Consider the following 17,888-nt stretch of genomic DNA (forward strand, 5'->3'; position numbering starts at 1 on the left):
CAAGCAGGTTCCACGTGGAAGGAACCATGGGGTGCAGAGACATTCCCAGGACTCACCTACGAAGCATCAGCCCGGAACCCCTCCTCCCTGAAGAAGGCTGCAGGGAGAAGGGGCGCGGGAGAGTCTACAGAGCAGGCTGGAAAGGTTTGGTGGCCCGCTCTGTGCCAGAACCAAGGGCCAAAATGGAGCCTGAGGCTTTGGAGGGACGTGGGTCTGGGGCATCTCACAGGAGGCCACAGAGGCACGGTGCCTGTCCTTTTCTCTTTCCTCCCAAAACAGGCAAGTTTGCTCCACGGAATTGAATGTGTGTGACTTCTAGAGAAAGATAATGGGTTCATTTTCTTTTGTTCTGGCTCAAGTGAACAGATCTTTCCCTGCCCATAAAGCCAGTTGAAACAAACAAACAAACAAACAAACAAAAAAATCACCTGCAGAGAAGGGACACATTACTTAAAAGTTCCGAACAGTGAAATCAGTGCTACTTTTCACTCACCTTGGCCTCCTCATTCACGTCCCAGGTGAAGGAAACCGCATTGTAGGCGATCTCTTCAATGTTCCCGATCGTATTAAAGCTCTCCTTGTAATCCGCTGTAACGTTAGAAAAGAAAATGGTTTTAAGAATCAGAGTTACTCAGTGGCATGGACAGAACTGTCATTTTTTCCAGTGGGAAAACAGAAACGTTGCCTCTTCTTCTAGCTGTTTCTATGGCCACAGGTAAAGATTTACACTTGCTGATTCTCTTTCACGAATATTTATAAGGCTGTCAACATGTTCCTCTATTAAAAAGACTAAATCTTAGGTGAAGCAATGTTCCTAACTGATTTGCTCATGAGTGTCATTTTTTTTATTAGGTTTATAAAACTGTGCTTTCCCTCCAGAGTCCCTTGTCTCCTACCCATTCCTTCTCCTGCTCACTTTCCTGCCACTTAAGTTTGCTGGAAGCGCCAGGGTATCCCATTGGGATTGTTTCGTAGAATGGAATATTCTGTTCATCCAGGCAGTGTCATCAGGACTTCAGGAGGAAATTCTGGGAGAGGTTGAGGGAATCATACTCAGCTCATTATCACCAAGGCCCTCTATTCTTTTACTTATGTAGGACTTATTTGTTGCTTTAATCCCTATTATCCACCCCACAAACACTAGCTATTAGAAGCTATTAATGTATTCATTTATTTAAGTTTTTTAAATTGGTTTTTTAAAGGGAGAGGGAGAGGGAGAAAGAGAAACAAAGACAGACACATCAATGGGTCACCTCTTGCACTTGCCTAGACCAGCAATTGAATCCACCGCCCTTTGATATATCAGACGACGCTCCAACCAACTGAGTCAACTCTGCCAGGGCGCATATATATATATACACACACATGCCTAATATGCAAAGTGTCCCCTTGGGAGTTCAACTGACCAGGAGTTCAATTGCCCACTATGATGTGTGCTGACCAACAGGGGGTGGCATGGAATGAAGGAAGGCACCAGCCAGCAGCCAGTAGCTGCTAGGGACCCTACCCATGCAAGGATTTTGTGCACCGAGCCTCTCATATTCTTATACGTTGTGTTGATTTGCCTGCATACATAGCTTTTATTTTCACAAATTGTACGGAGCTATGGGTAGGGTTGCCAGATTTAGCAAGTATTTGGGATATACTTGTCAAAAAAAAAAAAAAAAAGTATTTGTTCTTCATCAAAAAATTCAAATTTAACTGGGGACCCTGTATTTTTTCTGGCAAGCCTCACTCCGGACCTTTCCAATCTAACTGTAGCTACATAGAATTCCATGGGGACCATCAGTCACAATTCATTCCCTCTCCTCAGAGATGGGCCCTTTGGTAGTCTAGCTCTCGGATACCTCAAACACGCTTGTGATAAAAGTCTTCATTGCTCACTGTCTCCATGGTCATGGCCTCAGTTGGTCTGCAGGTCTGGACATAAAATTCCCAGTGTCACTGCTCACTACTGCCTGAGGTTTCTAGCTTATGGCTGCCATCTGAGGTTCTCTTTTTCCTTACTCTTGGCCTCCTTAGATATGACATCCTACTGTAATTCTGTCCCTTAGGTACTAAATAAACATTTGTCACATCCTACTTGGCTGGCATCATGATAAAACCCTTCTGTTTTTCTTCGAGGCCAGGTTTACTCACAAACTGATCACCTAATCACACATGTTCTTCCTCTCTAAGTCTCCATAAGTTTTCTAAAATGAAGCTATGACCATGTGCTTTCCTAAGGCTAAGTCTTTCACCCTGATCTGTCACATCCTTCTCGCTTAGGCCCCATACCATGCCTCTGTGCAGTCACAGCCCACCCCACACAGGGGGTCAGAGGAAGACTCAATTATAATGATATTTATAAAACAAATAGACCTCTTACAAAGTCCCTTCTGAGTTAGGATGGGAGGTAGTTACCACAGCTGACTTCCAGAATGTACAAAGTGACCATTGTCTACAAAACCTGCCATGTTTCTCATCAAATGGTTGTTTCCAGGGTGGTGGTGTTCCGGGCTCCCTAAGTTAATGCTTTAAAATGCTGTAGACTGTTTCTCTAAAGTGCACATCTGCAATCATCTTAACTGTTTATTCCTCAGTTGTCACAAAACCTAAATTCATGTCACCCTTCACCAAAACTGTAATTACTTTCTCTTATGAATAAAACTCATTCTGTTTTGATAATTAGGTTGAGAATAAATGAAGCAAACACACTTTACTATAAAATCTTGTGTGTTCCCCACAGGAAAGTCAGAGACCATGAACAAATAAGAAAAATATTTAAAAGTAGCCACAATCTACTCACTGACAAGCACTAAAAACATATCTGTATATACTTCATTTTTCTTATCTCAGTCTCTATCTTCCTTTCTCCAAAATGTATAAATATTTTTAAACAACATTATAACAATTAATTTTCAAATTGCTTCCCCCGCCCCTTAATACATCTTCAGCATCATTTCATGTCAATAAATAAACTTATAAAAAATACTTTAGCCCTAGCCAATTTGGTTCAGTGGATAGAGCACTGGCCCAGAGACTGAAGGGTCCTAGGTTCGATTCTGGTCAAGTTTAATTTGCACACAAAGAGACAAGACTGATGAGGCTACTTCATACCGGGAGGTTACGTTAACATGTGTCTTTCCTTCATAGCATGTATATTTCATGTATTTGTTTACTTATCACCAGCATTTTGTATTCGTTATATACTAGTATGCTATATAAAGGCAAGAAACGTATCTTAAATACTGCTGTCTCAGAGTTTACTATCATATGAATAAGATGTACCCCATATGTTAGTTGAGTGAGTAAAGAAGTGAATAAGTGGCGCCCTAGGCATTCTAAAAAAACAAACAAACAAACAAAAACCAACAAACACTGATGCCACACATTCCTCTAATTATGAAATATAAGAAATGCCTGTTCATCTTGATCCTTTGATTTTAGTCTCTAAGCCAGGGATTTTCAAGTGGTGTGCTGCAAGAATGTTAAAACAGGCAATTTAGTCAGGGACACTGACCTCTGTGCGCTTAGGTTGTCAAAAAATAAAAAACGACAACAGCCAACACAACAATAGCCATCCGGTGTGAATGAACCAAAATTATACCTTTTTTTTTTTTTTTTTTTTTGTCAGATCAACAAAAAATGTATGTGTGTGCTGCAGAACTTTAGTCACTAGCGAATTGTGTCATGAGATGAAAAAGGTTGAAAAACCACTGCTCTAAGCCATTCACCTACTACTTCATGACCGTCAAGGTTTTCTAACCTTACGCACAGGGATGGTGCTTTGTCCACATGCACATTTGTCCAAGGAATGAAATGCTAATGGATGTATCTCCTGCTCTGAAAACTGTGTTAATGTGTCCTTTGATGAGTGTTGCTTGCTCAGAGGTATGATTTATGGTGTAAACATAGAAATTCAGCCACTTGGTATTTTGGTATTAAGCCTTCCTTAACTTAGTTCCTTAAGAAAGTCTCTCAAACCCAGGTTTTGTAAACTTTGGCAGCTACAACCAGTAGAAGCTATTTTTAATGAGCTGGTGCCGTGGTCGGCAAACTGCGGCTCGTGAGCCACATGCAGCTCTTTGGCCCCTTGAGTGTGGTGGCTCTTCCACAAAATACCACGGCCTGGGCGAGTCTATTTTGAAGAAGTGGCGTTAGAAGAAGTTTAAGTTTAAAAAATTTGGCTCTCAAAAGAAATTTCAATCGTTGTACTATTGATCGTTGGCTCTGTTGACTAATGAGCTTGCCGACCACTCAGCTGGTGCAATGAGCTTAGCTTCCTAGAGTTGCTATGACACATTACCACAAACCTGGAGGTTTAGAACAATAGAAGCTTATTCTCTTCTACCAGACGAGACAAATCAAGGTGTCAGCAGGACTGGCTCTCTCTAGAGCACATGTGTCAAACACAAGGCCTGGCGGGCCAAATCCGTCCCGCCAGGCCTTGCAATGTGGCCCACACCGCGCTGTCATCACTGCACTCCACTGCGTTTCCATCACAATGACAGTTTATGACTGTTCAGTAAACCATTCGGCCCACAATTTAGGCTGGATTTTAGATTTTGGCCCCTTCTCTGATTGAGTTCGACACCCCTACTCTAGAGGCTCTGAACAGTCAGGGGTCCCACACTGGCTTCTGATGGTTGCTGGCAACCCTTGGTGTCCCTTGGCTTGTAGATGGGTCCTTCCGATGTTGCCGCTGTTCTCATGCTCTTCTCCCCTGTGCCTTTGGGTCTATTTATCCCTTCTCTTCTGAAAACTTGTCACTGAATTCAAAGCCCATCTCATCTTGAGATCTTTAACTCAATGACATCTGTAAAGTCCTTTTTTTTTTTTCTAAATAAGATTTTATGTACAAGTTCTAGATGTTAGAACATGAAGATATCATTTTTGAGGGTCACCATTCAATCCCCTCCATCTGAGATTTCCCTCTCATCATCAGGAAGTCATGTTATTTTAGTGAGTGACTTTTTTTTTTTTTGCATGAGAGCCACTATCGCTGAAAAATCATCACCCCACTTTAAAAAGCATTATACAGCACATAATTGGGACCATATGACATTTTGGATGGACTTGCTTTTCCTATAATTAGGTAGATATTTACAAACTGGTGTACAAAACATTTAGCTTTTATATTGTCTCATGTTATGTACACCGGTTTGTAAATATCTACATAATACTAACGTCCACTTGGTGAGGGTGGGGATATACATAGGGAAATGGCTGAGATAGTAAAAACTATAGTAAAAACCACATGATGGAACAAAATTATAACTGGTTGAAATGGGTCTCTAAAAAAAAAAAAAAAAAGCATGCTAATTGAATCTAAGTTAAAAGGTAGTTTTCATTCATCTTAGTAATTTGTACACAAAGGGACAACCCAACAACGCACGGCTAGCTTGAATGATCAGGAAGAAAACCATGGGAGGAAGAAATGGGAGTTTGTCTGATGAAATAAACACGAAGTCGACCTCATTGTGAAGTCATGTTACAAGGGATAGTTTTAAACTTCCCAGAGTCCTCTATGGTTGTGTGTGTCCTTGGAATGTCAGAGCGAGGAGTAAGGGAGAGCACAGCCATGTACCCTCTCTAGGGCCCATATGACACATCCTTCTTCTCAATCCTTTCCCTCTGGGGTGGACACAAATACCCCATCTAGGAAGATGAGACCACTAACTATGTAGTAGACTTGCATGTCACCTGCTCCAAGAAGTCTGCTTGCTCTCAAGCCTGCAGTCCCATCCTAAAGCATTCATTCCTTTCGCAAAGGCATGGTCATTTCCTGGCATTAAAACGTAGATACTCTTGGGATAATAAAAACTGCCACAAACGGAGAACTCACGGGGGGGGGTCAAGGCTGTGTGGAGGCTTTTACCAACGTGACCTCCCCTGATCCTCACAACCCAGCGTGCGGTAGGTACCAGCACTGTCCTCCTGCCGAGAAGTTGCTGCTTGCAGAGAACCACGTGGCTGGTAGCAGGCCAACCTGAGAGATTTGAATCCGGGTCTGTTTGCTGCCAAAGGCCAAACTTGTAACCACTGCCTATATTTATCTTGCAAACCAAACAACAAATCGCCACCAGATCCTAACACCTTGCAGAGAAAAAAAATCACAGCACAGCCTCCACGGCAACTGGCTGGTAGAGAAACACTGTGGAAAGTTCGACGGGACAGAGAGACATGTTTGGATGATTACAAATTCCTTCACAGAGGAGAACGAGGGTGGGGTGCTGCCCTGGAGAGGTGCCGAGAAGGCACCTCCACATCCTGCAGGCTCCACGGAGACCAAAAGTTCAAAAGCCAGCCCTTTTGGGGGAAAACAGCGGGTGTTTCAGCAAAGGGCACTGAGCATGGGTGAATGCGCGATGCTTTCATGTATGTTTCTGGCAAGTTACAGTATACACAGAATTATAGGATTGGATTATTTTATTTTAACTGTTACGGGCAGCATGATGGTAAATCATTTTGCTATCTTTTATTTTTTTTCTTTTCTTTTTTTTTGCATATGATCAGTGGTGTATGTGTGTGATTCTGGAATGCCGTCAAAGGAATTTTTAATGCTTTCCCCTTAATTAAGTTTCACATGCTGGGTAAATTATAACTACCCCTTTTAATTATTTTTGTATATATATTGCTGGAGATTAAAAGGAACGGTGTAATTAATATAAAAATTGCTTCTCTCCTGAAAGATGTGGATGCTGTCTGGACTGGTGAAATAATGAAGCTGGAATGCTTGAAAACAGCTCAGGGCGCTACTGCCAATTCGGTGTGCACACATTGAAGCCGAAAAAGATTTCTTTTCAAGCCAAGAACTCGGGGTGGTTTGTGTGTTTTGAGAACTGGATATACGAGGAATCCACTTAGGGCAGCGCCGAAGCACAGAAAGAGAGCACGCGGGAGGGGAGGACACACAGGCCTGAATTCAATGTCTGTCCTCCTCTCACCAAGCCCTGCGGCCTTCGGTGAGCGATGGCCCTCTCCAAACTTCTATTTCCTCCTCGCCAAGAGAGAGACAGCACCCAAGACAACAGATCCTGCTGGCACCGTGGTGGGTGATGGTCCTACTTTGCCCATCTCACCGGACCTCAACCCAGTGGTCCTCTTTGTCTGTGAAGTGGTCACAGGGCATCAGCTCCAACTCAGGAAAACAGTGCAGGGTCGTTCTACGAGGATTTGCTTGGACTTGAAACAGGTGAACTAAGTCAACCTTAGTCCAAGGAGGTTCTGTTTTTCAAACTCAAAAAAAGCAGCTCCTTCACACCGGAATGGCTCACGAGAAGGCTAATGAGCTACTTCCTCTAGAATGCTTCTCCAGAGTCAGAGGTGGATGTGTTTCCTCAGGTGTGAGGACACTTGAGCTGGGCTTTAAGGGCATTAAATGTATCTCCAACATTTGGTCCCGGCCCCTGAGCAAATAACAGGAACAGCACCCATTTTTAGGAGCCACGTTAGTGCTGAGTGTATATATACGTCACAAACATTCCTGTGGACAATCCTGATCAGTAGCTTTTTAAATTATGCCTACTTTATGGAATAGGAAACGTGTACCTTCCCTCCTAATGGTCGCTTAGTTTTTTGTTTTGTTTTGTTTTGTTTTTAAATATATTTTATTGATTTTTTACAGAGAGGAAGAGAGAGGAATAGAGAGTTAGAAACATTGATGAGAAAGAAACATCGACCAGCTGCCTCCTGCACACCCCCTACTGGAGATGCGCCCACAACTAAATTCATGCCCTTGACCGGAATCAAACCTGGGACCTTTCAGTCCCCAGACCGACGCTCTATCCACTGAGCCAAACCAGTTTCGGTGGTCGCTTACTTTTAAGGGGCCAAGCTCAGAGTGGAACCTAAGAAGTTCTGTCTACATACAAAGCCAGAACCCTCTAATTTTCATGATAATACAACCTTACAAATGAGCACTTTTCCATACACAATCCAAAACACTGATGGCAGAAATTATATGAAGACATAATCTGTGACTCATAGAATGTCACTGTAAAAAGAGTGACTCTTGATACTAAAGTAGGAGCTGATAATCTTATTACTAATGACTATTATATTCTCACAGGTATCATTTAAGATGCAACCTTTCTTGGAATTTTCCCTTTAGGCTAAAACCTAATATTTTATTTTGGTTTGAAGCACCTGTTTCTAAAGAAGAAATTGTATGGGCCAATGTTACATCCATGTTGTACTAGTCATAATTGTAGAGTAAGATAAGCATTGTACATGGTAGCCCAGAACTGTGTTCCATGTATGTTAGTACTTTTATTCTATTTCAATTCATTTTTCAAAGAATGTTGATCCTGACTTGATTTCAAACTGACCCAAGGTCCAAACATACATGCACATGTGCTTATGTATCTACCATGTGCAATGTGGCTTCCAGCTGAACTTAAGTCAACTTGTATGGGCTTAAAACTAAGCTCTTTTTATTCGTCTATGTTACTCAGTGGTATTTAACTTCATTCAAACCCTTTTCAAACTCTTTCATCTCTTACAAATCATGTCTGGTACTTTCTGATAGTCCGCTGAATGCATGAAGACAGGGATAGTGCTTTGGAAATGAACTTATGTACTCTGCATGAACTAGCCATGTTTTATTTCAGTTTTCCATTCTTCGTTTCACCAGTTATACAGTAACACCCTCAGGGACTGATGGGTGTGGGACAAGAGGTTACAGGCACAGGAGCAGAAGGCACTGCCCAAAGTGGCATCAGCCATGCTCTCAGACCTACACACGGCCGCCCTACCCCTAGCACAATAGTGCCCAACCTCTTTCCACCCCAGAGGATATTTCCTCCTAGAAACTGTAATACTCCCCAGTTAAAGAGCAACACTCATTCATAAAAGAAAATTGAGTTCTTTCTCAAACAATGATACTCTATTAGTCATAAGAGTCTTGAAAATTGCTATTCTATGGTAAGACACTCTATCGCCTCTCAAAGGCCAATTCTAGCGTCAGGCAGCCCTCTGTGTCAGCAATAATTTTGAAACACATAAAGTTGGGCTTTTGAGATGCAAGGCAGAGCAGATGTAAACAAAAGAAGTGGCTTTTAGGTAATGGGAGGTGCAGGACAAGGACACATTACAAGAACTGTAAACCATCACATGGATTATCTTTCACTAAATTTGAACCACAGACTCAATCCCTCAGCTGCTCAAGTTCCATTCAGATTCACCTCCATTCCCCATCGCCTCCATGGCCCCGGGCCGCCAGAGCACACAGACCACGCTGGGAACAGGCATGGGCGGTGAGCCTGTGATGTGTGTGACGGGAGCGGGGTGTGGGAGGGGAGACTGCACTGGCTATTCCAGTTTGCTATGTGAGTGATTTTTGCAATCCCTGTGATTTGAATCACTTGTGTTGCCATTCCTGTCTATTTCCCCATTCATGATTAGAGGGTGTCGATATTATTTGAAAATGGAAATTCTAATTTTCTTAAGATTTCTTCAAGAAGATAACTTTGGCCCGGCCGGCGTGCTTCCGTGGTTGAGCATCAACCTATGAACCAGGAGGTCATGGTTCGATTCTGGGTCAGAGCACATGCCTGGGTTGTGGGTTCAGTTCCCAGTGTGGGGCGTGCCGGAGGCAGCCAATCAGTGATCCTTTCTCATCATTGATGTTCTATCTCTCTCCCTCTCCCTTCTCCCTGAAATCAATTAAAAAAAATAAAAAAGAAGATAGTTTTGTCCTTCAAGGGAGGAAGCGGTTGCCGCTGTCAGGGTTTTCCTTTGTGATGGTGACTGACCACAGCACCTGGGGGCTCCAGTGTGAGTTCAACTGAATCAGCAGCCACCTCAGAAAAGCCGCAGAACCTCTGTGAGCTGGGGTGCTTCCTGGTCTGAGGGGGGGAGATGGTACCAGCACCCACTTCGGGGGCTCGCTGAGCAATGAGGGGCCGATCATCTGCTGAGTGCTCAGTTCTTCCCAGACCTCATCTTTTCGGAGAAACCAGTGGCGGCTCCGCATTCCTGGAGCCCCTTCAAAGGACTTTCTCCAGATCAGCTTCCCCTCCTTTTGGCTTCTACATCGCCAAGGGCTTAGTTTAATTTGGGAAAAACTTTCTCTTGGCAAGTTTGAGATTTTGTAAACAAAAAGGAAAAAACTGTAGGTTTGCCTGTTTTCACTTTTGGGGGGCTGTTGCGAAGACGTAAATCTTGTTCCTGCTGAAAGGCGTGGTGAGCGAGGCCTGGAGGGCAGCCGAGACCACCAGCCCTGCCGTTCTGTTCAGTAAACAGAGTCTCAGAAGCCATCAGACCCTGCCTCCAGCTACCATTTGTCGTTTTTCAAGCCGACCAAATAATACTAAAGAAATGTGAGATCGTCAGGTTATCTGTTGTTTCATTAAAATGAATCAATGAAGAAGGAAAATAGTCGGGCCCCAAGCAAAACACATGAAATCAAGGAAAAGCCTGGGTTAAGTGTTTGAGATGAAAGCATGATCTTATATAGCTAACAATAAAGGAAAAGTCCCACCAAGTAGGGGGGGAAAGAATGTGGTGCCCAGTAAATGTGAAAAAGGGGAGAGAGGACAGGAATAAACATTTTACAGTATTAAATACAGTGGATCTATGAAGTAGTTTTAGGTGTGTGTGTGTGTATCTCTTTAAGGAGTTATTTCACCCTCTCATTAAAACAGATTCTCCCACCATCCTCTCTGGAGCATTCCTTCTGTTGAATTATTCAGGGTTTTTAAATCATCAGCAGAAAGGAAACTATACAGCAGAAAAGGTTTATTAACTAACTAGAGGCCTGGTGCACAAAATTTTGTACACATGGGGGGAGGAGAGGGATAGGGGTGTCCCCTCAGCCCAGCCTGCACCCTCTCCAATCCGGGACCCCTGTGGGATCAACCAAAACCACTAGCAGTCAGACATCCCTCTCACAATCTGGGACCACTGGCTCCTATTTGCTCACCTGCCTGCCTGCCTGATCACCCCTAACTGCCCCTCCTGATGGCCTGCTCACCCCCAACTGTTCCCCCCCTCCCCACCAGCCTGGTCACCTCTAACTGCCCCCCTTGCTGGTCTGGTTGCCCCATGCAGCCTGCTTTTCAGTCATTTGGTTGCCACTGCCCACCCCCAGCTGACCTGGTCACCCCACAGTTGGTGAACCATGGCGTTGTTCTGGACCCTTTCCAGAGCGTCTAGAAAATTCTATCAGGACGCCCCGATCATCCCAGGCACAGCTGCTGCCGAGGAGGAAGTGATCCCTACCCCCCATTCCCCACCCCCAAAAGCTATTGTCCTCAACAAAATGAGCTTCTAGGACTCACACAGAAACGTGCATGGAGTAACTGAAAACCCACCATGGCTCAAATACTGAAAATTAATATATGCTGCCTGACCTAAGATTCAACTTTTAGAAATGCTTGCATTTGTGCCCAGTGGTCAGCGCAACCTGCCTTCTCATAGGCTTCTCTCTGAACTCTCAGGGAAAACCATTTAGAACAAGACTTGAAGAAATGTGTCGATTTCGTTGGAACCTACGTTTTCATGGAAAGCTTTGCCTTAATATACAACTTCTATCAACAGGGCCCAATTTTAAAAACTGGCTCCTAAGAAACAGATCTGTAAGAGGGCACAAATGAAAATCCTATAATCACACATTCATAGCCGAAGATGTGCTATAATTGCCTGCCAATTACCCGCGGAAAATTACAGGATTAATATTAACAATGTAGCTCGTACATGCTGATGTATTATAATCACCTACAGGGAAAGATGACTGTGGACCCAAATCAAAGAGAAAGCTTGACTAAAGAGCACAGGGCAGATCTCACAATTTAACTACAAAAGTATTCCAATAATGGCTACATTACTGTGACCCTCAAGTAATGATGCTTATTTGTAGATGCTTGTGGGTTCCATCCGAGTACCTTATCCAGACCACCCATTCTGAAGGTGCAAACCCGGCCACGTTCATTCTTTTAGAACACCTACACCGTGAAGCAGTTAAGTGACTCTTAATTGGGTCCACAAGAGGACAAGTCCAGGTGAGTGTGCCTCACTTTATCTGTGGTGGCTTCTGGCTTTCTTTCTATGAAGTTGAATTCATGGTCCAATGTCTAATTTTCCTTCTCTGCTTGAAAGGGAACAAATAGAAAAATGTGCCCGCCCCTGAACGTGGTTTGGGAATTACCCCAATGTTTGAGTAGACTCGATCGGTAGCTTCATTTTGTGACTTGTCTGGTTTCAGATATTTTTCCAAGGGCTCCCACTGTGCTAAACTAGGTCACTCCACTTATTGTCATTCACCCAGTGGGTGCGCATGAGCGTGTGTGCGTGCGTGCGTGTGTGTGTGTGTGTAGGACTCTATGAGAGAAAAGTCTGAAGGCAGGCAGGAGGCAATGAAGAAGAGAGAGATCTGAAGTCCTATGGGAGCTGAGGAATCATTCTTCAGTCTAAGAAAAGCAAACCCTGTAATAATATCCAAGTTGAAAAAAACAGGTATGCCAGTCACATGCTTTTATTATTTGCCTTAGTTGGACCTAGTCCACATTTCTATTTAAATGCTCCTCTCATTTTCTTGGGTAATAATTATAAGGTTAACTTTTCAAATAAAATAAAATTGGTCCTCGGCTCCTTGCAGATTGGCTACCACGCAGGTTAAGGCAAGTATCTCCAAACCCGTGTCCTAGCCAGTCCGTCTTGGAGGTTCAGTGCATGACCTGGGCGAACAAGACTGTTCTTATCTCAGCTCACGCACTAATTAATGGGGACACGTCTCTTAGGATGGTAGGTCAGCAAGCCTCTCTAGGCTCCATTTCCTCGTTTATTAAAGATGTGGGACTCGTTAATAGAAGATATGTTTGAGGGTGTGTGCACTTGTGCGCGCTTGTGCGTGTGCGTGTGCGTGCGTGCGTGTGTGTGTGTGTGTGTGTGTGTGTGTGTGTGGTGTGAGGTAAAGAGTGGCACAAACACTTTGCAGGGTAAACCAGTAATTAGTTTTAATATGCTCTACCATGAGTCTCTCAGCTTAACTTAGTCACTAACCTCTCTGCCATTAATCAAAGCGTTCCAAGCCAGGGGAAGATAGAACGTGTGCAAACATCCTTCTGATGTAATTGCTCGGGAATCCTCCACCTTCTCTGCCCTCCCTGGGACTGCATGCAGCCTCTTAGTCTGCAGGTCGGAGTACTGAAGCCTATACATGAGAAATTACCTGCTGCTTGTGGAAACAGCATGGAACATGCTACACATTACTTAGAGACACGTCTATTACTGCCTGTGTTTTTGAGTAATTTCTAGAAACTGTTATCTCCAATCCTGACTTCCCTGCTTTGCTCTGGGCCTCAGAGGTTGGTTTCTGAACCTGCATCTGTGGGAGACTCAGAGGCAGGGAGCGCCCGGGCACTCCTTCGCCTCCATGCTCTTGGTGTTGAGAGAAGTCTCTGCAGAAACTCCCCTGGTGTTCTACCTCCTTTTGGAAAGCAGGTCCCTCTGTGGCCACGGCTCCTGCTGAGGCAGCCCCACCATCATTCCAGCTCTTTCTGGATGACATCTCCAACACCCACCACTCCCTACTCCTTTTGATCCTCCAGCCTTGTGGGTAAGAGCAACAGATTCCTGCAGCTGCTCATCTCTGGACTGCCCCAGGGTGCCTCCAGCTCTTCCAACCTTTGCAACGAATCACCTTCATGGCTCCATTGGGCATGGGCTCTGCTCCCCTGCCTGGACCCTGAGTGTCATGGAGGGACCTCAGGTCTCTGGGGGACAGACATTGTGCTTAGGAGTATACAGCCTCCAGAAAATGCACTGGGCAGATTCAGTACTTCTCAATGCCAGGGAAGGTCTCTCAAAGGTCTCATTGCCTAACCACGTAGTACTATTGGCACAAGACGTGTGTTAGAGTGAAGGAACACTGGACGGAGAATTGGAGAACTACCATGTTTCCCTGAAAATAAGACATCCTCCGAAAATAAGACCTACTTATAGGTTTCCTTCTGAGTGAAATACAAGGCATCCCCCGAAAATAAGGCCTAACATGAGAGATTTGGTCCACTGATTCTGAAAGAAATTCACCAGGAAATTCAGGAATTGGATTGTTTGATGATGTTCCAGATGATGATGACATGATTGTCACTGAATAAATGAGTAAATTCTTGATACTGTAGGATTCAGTTTGTCTGGTTTGTGTTGACAACTACCATACTACCGTACCGGATACAGGTAATAAATTTCCTTTATTTTCATTTAACAATAAATGTGTACCGTATTCTTCTTCATGGAAAAATAAGACATCCCCTGAAAATAAGACCTAGTGCATCTTTGGGAGTAAAAATTATAAGACACTGTCTTATTTTCGGGGAAACAGGGTAAAACTCCCTATCCAGGCAGGTACCTACTGCGCTTTAAGGTACCTGCCTGGATAGGGAGTTCTAGCCTGTTTCATTCACCTCACCGAGGGATCAGAGTTCACACAACCTGCTTAGACATGGACACGGCTCTTGCAAATCTAAATATATTACCATTATGGATGGGACACAGTTGCCTTTCTTACGATGAAATTGCTTTTCACTCAGCCCAATTTCGACTTCTCAGCCTGATTGGCACTAAATGTAGTGGCAAAGGAGAAGTGCCTCGCCTGGTGCCTGGCTCGTCACGAGAGCTGCGTGGGTCCTGGCTTTGACTTCTGTGCTGCGGACCTTCTGTGCATCATGGCAACTTATCAGCTCGCCAAAGACCACGCAGGGAGGCCGAGGTCAACTCACCGATGTCGAGGACCCTCTGCTTCGCCGTGTGCTGCCGAGAGTGCCAGTATTTCCAGTATTTCAGCTGCTCGTCTCGGTTCTTGTCTTCACTGAAGACCACCATCACCACGCTCTGCGGAGGCAAGGATAATGGAACTTACCTTTTGTTCTGGGCCTTGGGTGCTCACACGGTCTCTTCAGAAAGTCCTACCAGAGGTGCATTTCTGTAATGCTGCTTTTCTTGCTTTACAAAAGCCCAGACATGCTCAGTTACATGGTTTTGTTTTAAAATGAGCCTACTGCCCTAGCTAGTTTGGCTCAATAAGTAGAGCATCAGCCTTTGGACTGAAGGATCCTGGATTCAATTCTGGTCAAGAGCACATGCCTGGGTTGCGGGCTCAATCCCCAGTAGGGGATGTCCAGGAGGCAACCAATCAGTGATTCTCTCTTATCATTGATGTTTCTATCTCTCTGTCTCTTTCCCTTCCTCTATGAAATCAATAAAGATATATTTTAAAATAAATAAAGTGAGCCTACTTAAAAAAATAATTGGAGCTCAGCCAGCGTGGCTCAGAGTCTGAACCAGGAGGTCATGGTTCGATTCCTCTCAGGGCTCATCCCAGGTTACAAGTTCAGTCCCCAGTGTGGGGTGTGTAGGAGCAGCCGATCAATAATTCTCTCTCATCATTGATGTTTCTATATCTCTCTCCCTCTCCTTTCCTCTCTAAAATCAATAAAAATGTTTTAAAAATGATTGGAAATGAAAAGAGCATATAGGGGGGAAAAAATCCTACATCATCTTTAACCTAAGTCATAAACAACCAGATAAACTAATTACTAGCAAACTTAATACTTTTTGAGGTAAGTAGGAATACAAAAAAAAATATTTTTCTGGTACTGAAAACAAGCATATTTTTGAAATTTCTTATCCTTAAATATAGAATCTGGCACCATTTATAAAGGAGGAAATATCTGTTTCTGGCCTAATTAAGTGCCTGAGGCTGGAACACTGGGTTAATGAGAGAAATGTTAAAGTAATGAGAGGAAAATTAAAAGATGAGTTCACATGACGAGTACAAATGCACTTCACAGATACTTGATAGACCAAACGATACAAGGTCAACTATGTTTTTTTTGTTTCAATAGAAACTCATAATCCAAAAACACCTTTCGGTTCTCAATTATAAACAACCTCATGAAGCTAGATACTGTACCTGTTAATTCACTGTCCTTTAGACAATGAAGAGGATACGAAAAACAAACAAATAAACCAGCTCAAAGAACCCTCATTACAGTATCAGGGATATGACTCTCCCTTCTCACTCCACATCCAACATACTTCTTAGACACTCCATAAGACTATGTCATTGATTTGTGATATTCCTGAATCCTTTCTCCTCTGTAGCATTTTACACACTGGGAGCACAAAGCATTTTACAACAGGGCAGGAAAGTCCTCCGAACTCTTTCCAGAGCTTCTGCTCTACTTTTCCTTTTCAGTAGTGAGGGATTACGGTTCCCTCCCTTCTTGGCAGCAGCGAGAGTGCCAGAAGCTGGCAGGCCTCCAGGGCACTTTCATTTCCCACACATCGGACCAGCACCATGAACGTGAAAATTCCTCCACGTCACTCCTGGGAGGGATCACAGCACGCCTCTCCCCTGGGCTCCTGAGTAAGCGCTGGGCCGCGAGGGCTTTTAACCAAAGCTGCAAAGGGTCTGGGGTCACAGATGAATTGCCTTCTCCTTTACAGAAAAGAAAGCAGCAGCAAAACATGTAGAAATGTGTTCTGACTTACAGCTCCTCACTTGAAAAAATTTAAATCAACTGATTAAAAACAACAGCAGCAGCTCGGTAGCGAGCACACAAGGCCATGAATGAAGCTGGGAAAATTCCTTGGATACATTCAGAAAGCATGTCCCAACCACGTCCCTTCCCCGGGGCTTATTGGTTACTGATTAAAATGATAAACCACGAGCCAATAAGTTCTCTTGCCCCAACTCTCTGACATTTGTTCTGGAGTTATTTATTTTAGAATTTTTTTCCACACCCTTCCCACAAGGCTCAGAGGCAGCGATTGCATTCCTCTGATCCCTCTGATTTCCTGAAGAAACTGCGGCCCTTACCCTGACTTTGCTGATGGGGTGTCGGAAGCATTTGTTGTCGCCAGTCTCACTGAGCGTGATGGCGTAGAACTGCCCCTTGTTGAGGTAGGTCATGGGGCCCTCCCCCTGCTTCTGGCGGAGAGACTTGGTGGCCTCCAGGGTATACTGAAACGTGCTGCTGTGAACAGAAAAAGCAAACGGGGGTCAGAGTCACTCACCCGAACACTACTGATCAATTTCATTTCACATTGATTATCACTTTGTATGAATATTAACCAATATTTACTCTGTTTCGGAGACAAAACACAGCATATGGCAAAAGAGATGAGACCAGACCAAAGGTCACTGCTAGCACAGTGTATACGGACAGCATTCTTAATAGCGGCCCATAAACCAGATGGTTTGGAAGGGGAGGAAGTCCATGATGTGCTTGGCCAAGGGTGCGAGGCCGTGCTGGGAAAACCTCTATTGGGTGTTAGCTGGCAATAGGCAATGCCTGAAGTTTAAGAATGTATAGAGCCTGCTGCTTTTATCCTAGTCCCAAACCAAGTGTGTGAATGTTTTTGTTCAATTCATATACATGTAAATCACCTTCCCTTTGTCTCAACAAGATATTGCAAATATAGTTTGCTTTTAAAAGCTTCAAAATGTGAAAACCCAAAGCTCAAAACATTCATTAATAAACATCTAGTTCCATAACTGGGAGAATTTTGTGTGTGTGTGTGTGTGTGTGTGTGTGTGTGTGTGTGTGTTTTGTTTTCTAAGCCTGCAAAAGCACTCGTGACAGGTATGTGCAAACTGAAATGGTCCATGGGCCAAATTCAGCTCACTGGCTGTTTTTGTAAATAAAGTTTTATTAGAACACAGCTATGTTCCTTCATGTAGTGAATGTGGATGGCTTTCACACTGCACAGGAGAACTGAGTGGCTGTGACTGCATAGCCACCAAATCTAAAATATTTACTAGGTAGCCCATTACAGAAAAAGATTACAAATTGTTGCCCTAAATGATTGCCCTAATATTTAAAAAATATGATTTAACTTAACAAAAACACTCTTTTCCCCACCTTTGAAAAAAATATCAATTGTTTAAAATGAGCAGCAGG

General features: G+C 43.8%; 1 protein-coding gene across 7 annotated transcripts in view; it reads right to left on the bottom strand.

Moving 5' to 3' along the window:
- GRHL2 (grainyhead like transcription factor 2) overlaps nt 1-17,888 on the bottom strand; it is a 115,169-nt gene that overhangs the window by 38,297 nt on the left and 58,984 nt on the right. For all 7 annotated transcript variants that reach the window (XM_036436686.2, XM_036436687.2, XM_036436691.1 and 4 more), the window contains 3 exons: nt 16,805-16,961; nt 14,703-14,814; nt 494-588 (listed from right to left, as the gene is read on the bottom strand). In XM_036436686.2, the coding sequence (XP_036292579.1) occupies nt 494-588; nt 14,703-14,814; nt 16,805-16,961 (364 nt within the window). The remainder of the gene's footprint in view (nt 1-493; nt 589-14,702; nt 14,815-16,804; nt 16,962-17,888) is intronic.

Source organism: Pipistrellus kuhlii, unplaced genomic scaffold, assembly GCF_014108245.1.
Source record: "Pipistrellus kuhlii isolate mPipKuh1 unplaced genomic scaffold, mPipKuh1.p scaffold_m20_p_14, whole genome shotgun sequence".
Lineage (NCBI taxonomy): Eukaryota > Metazoa > Chordata > Mammalia > Chiroptera > Vespertilionidae > Pipistrellus > Pipistrellus kuhlii.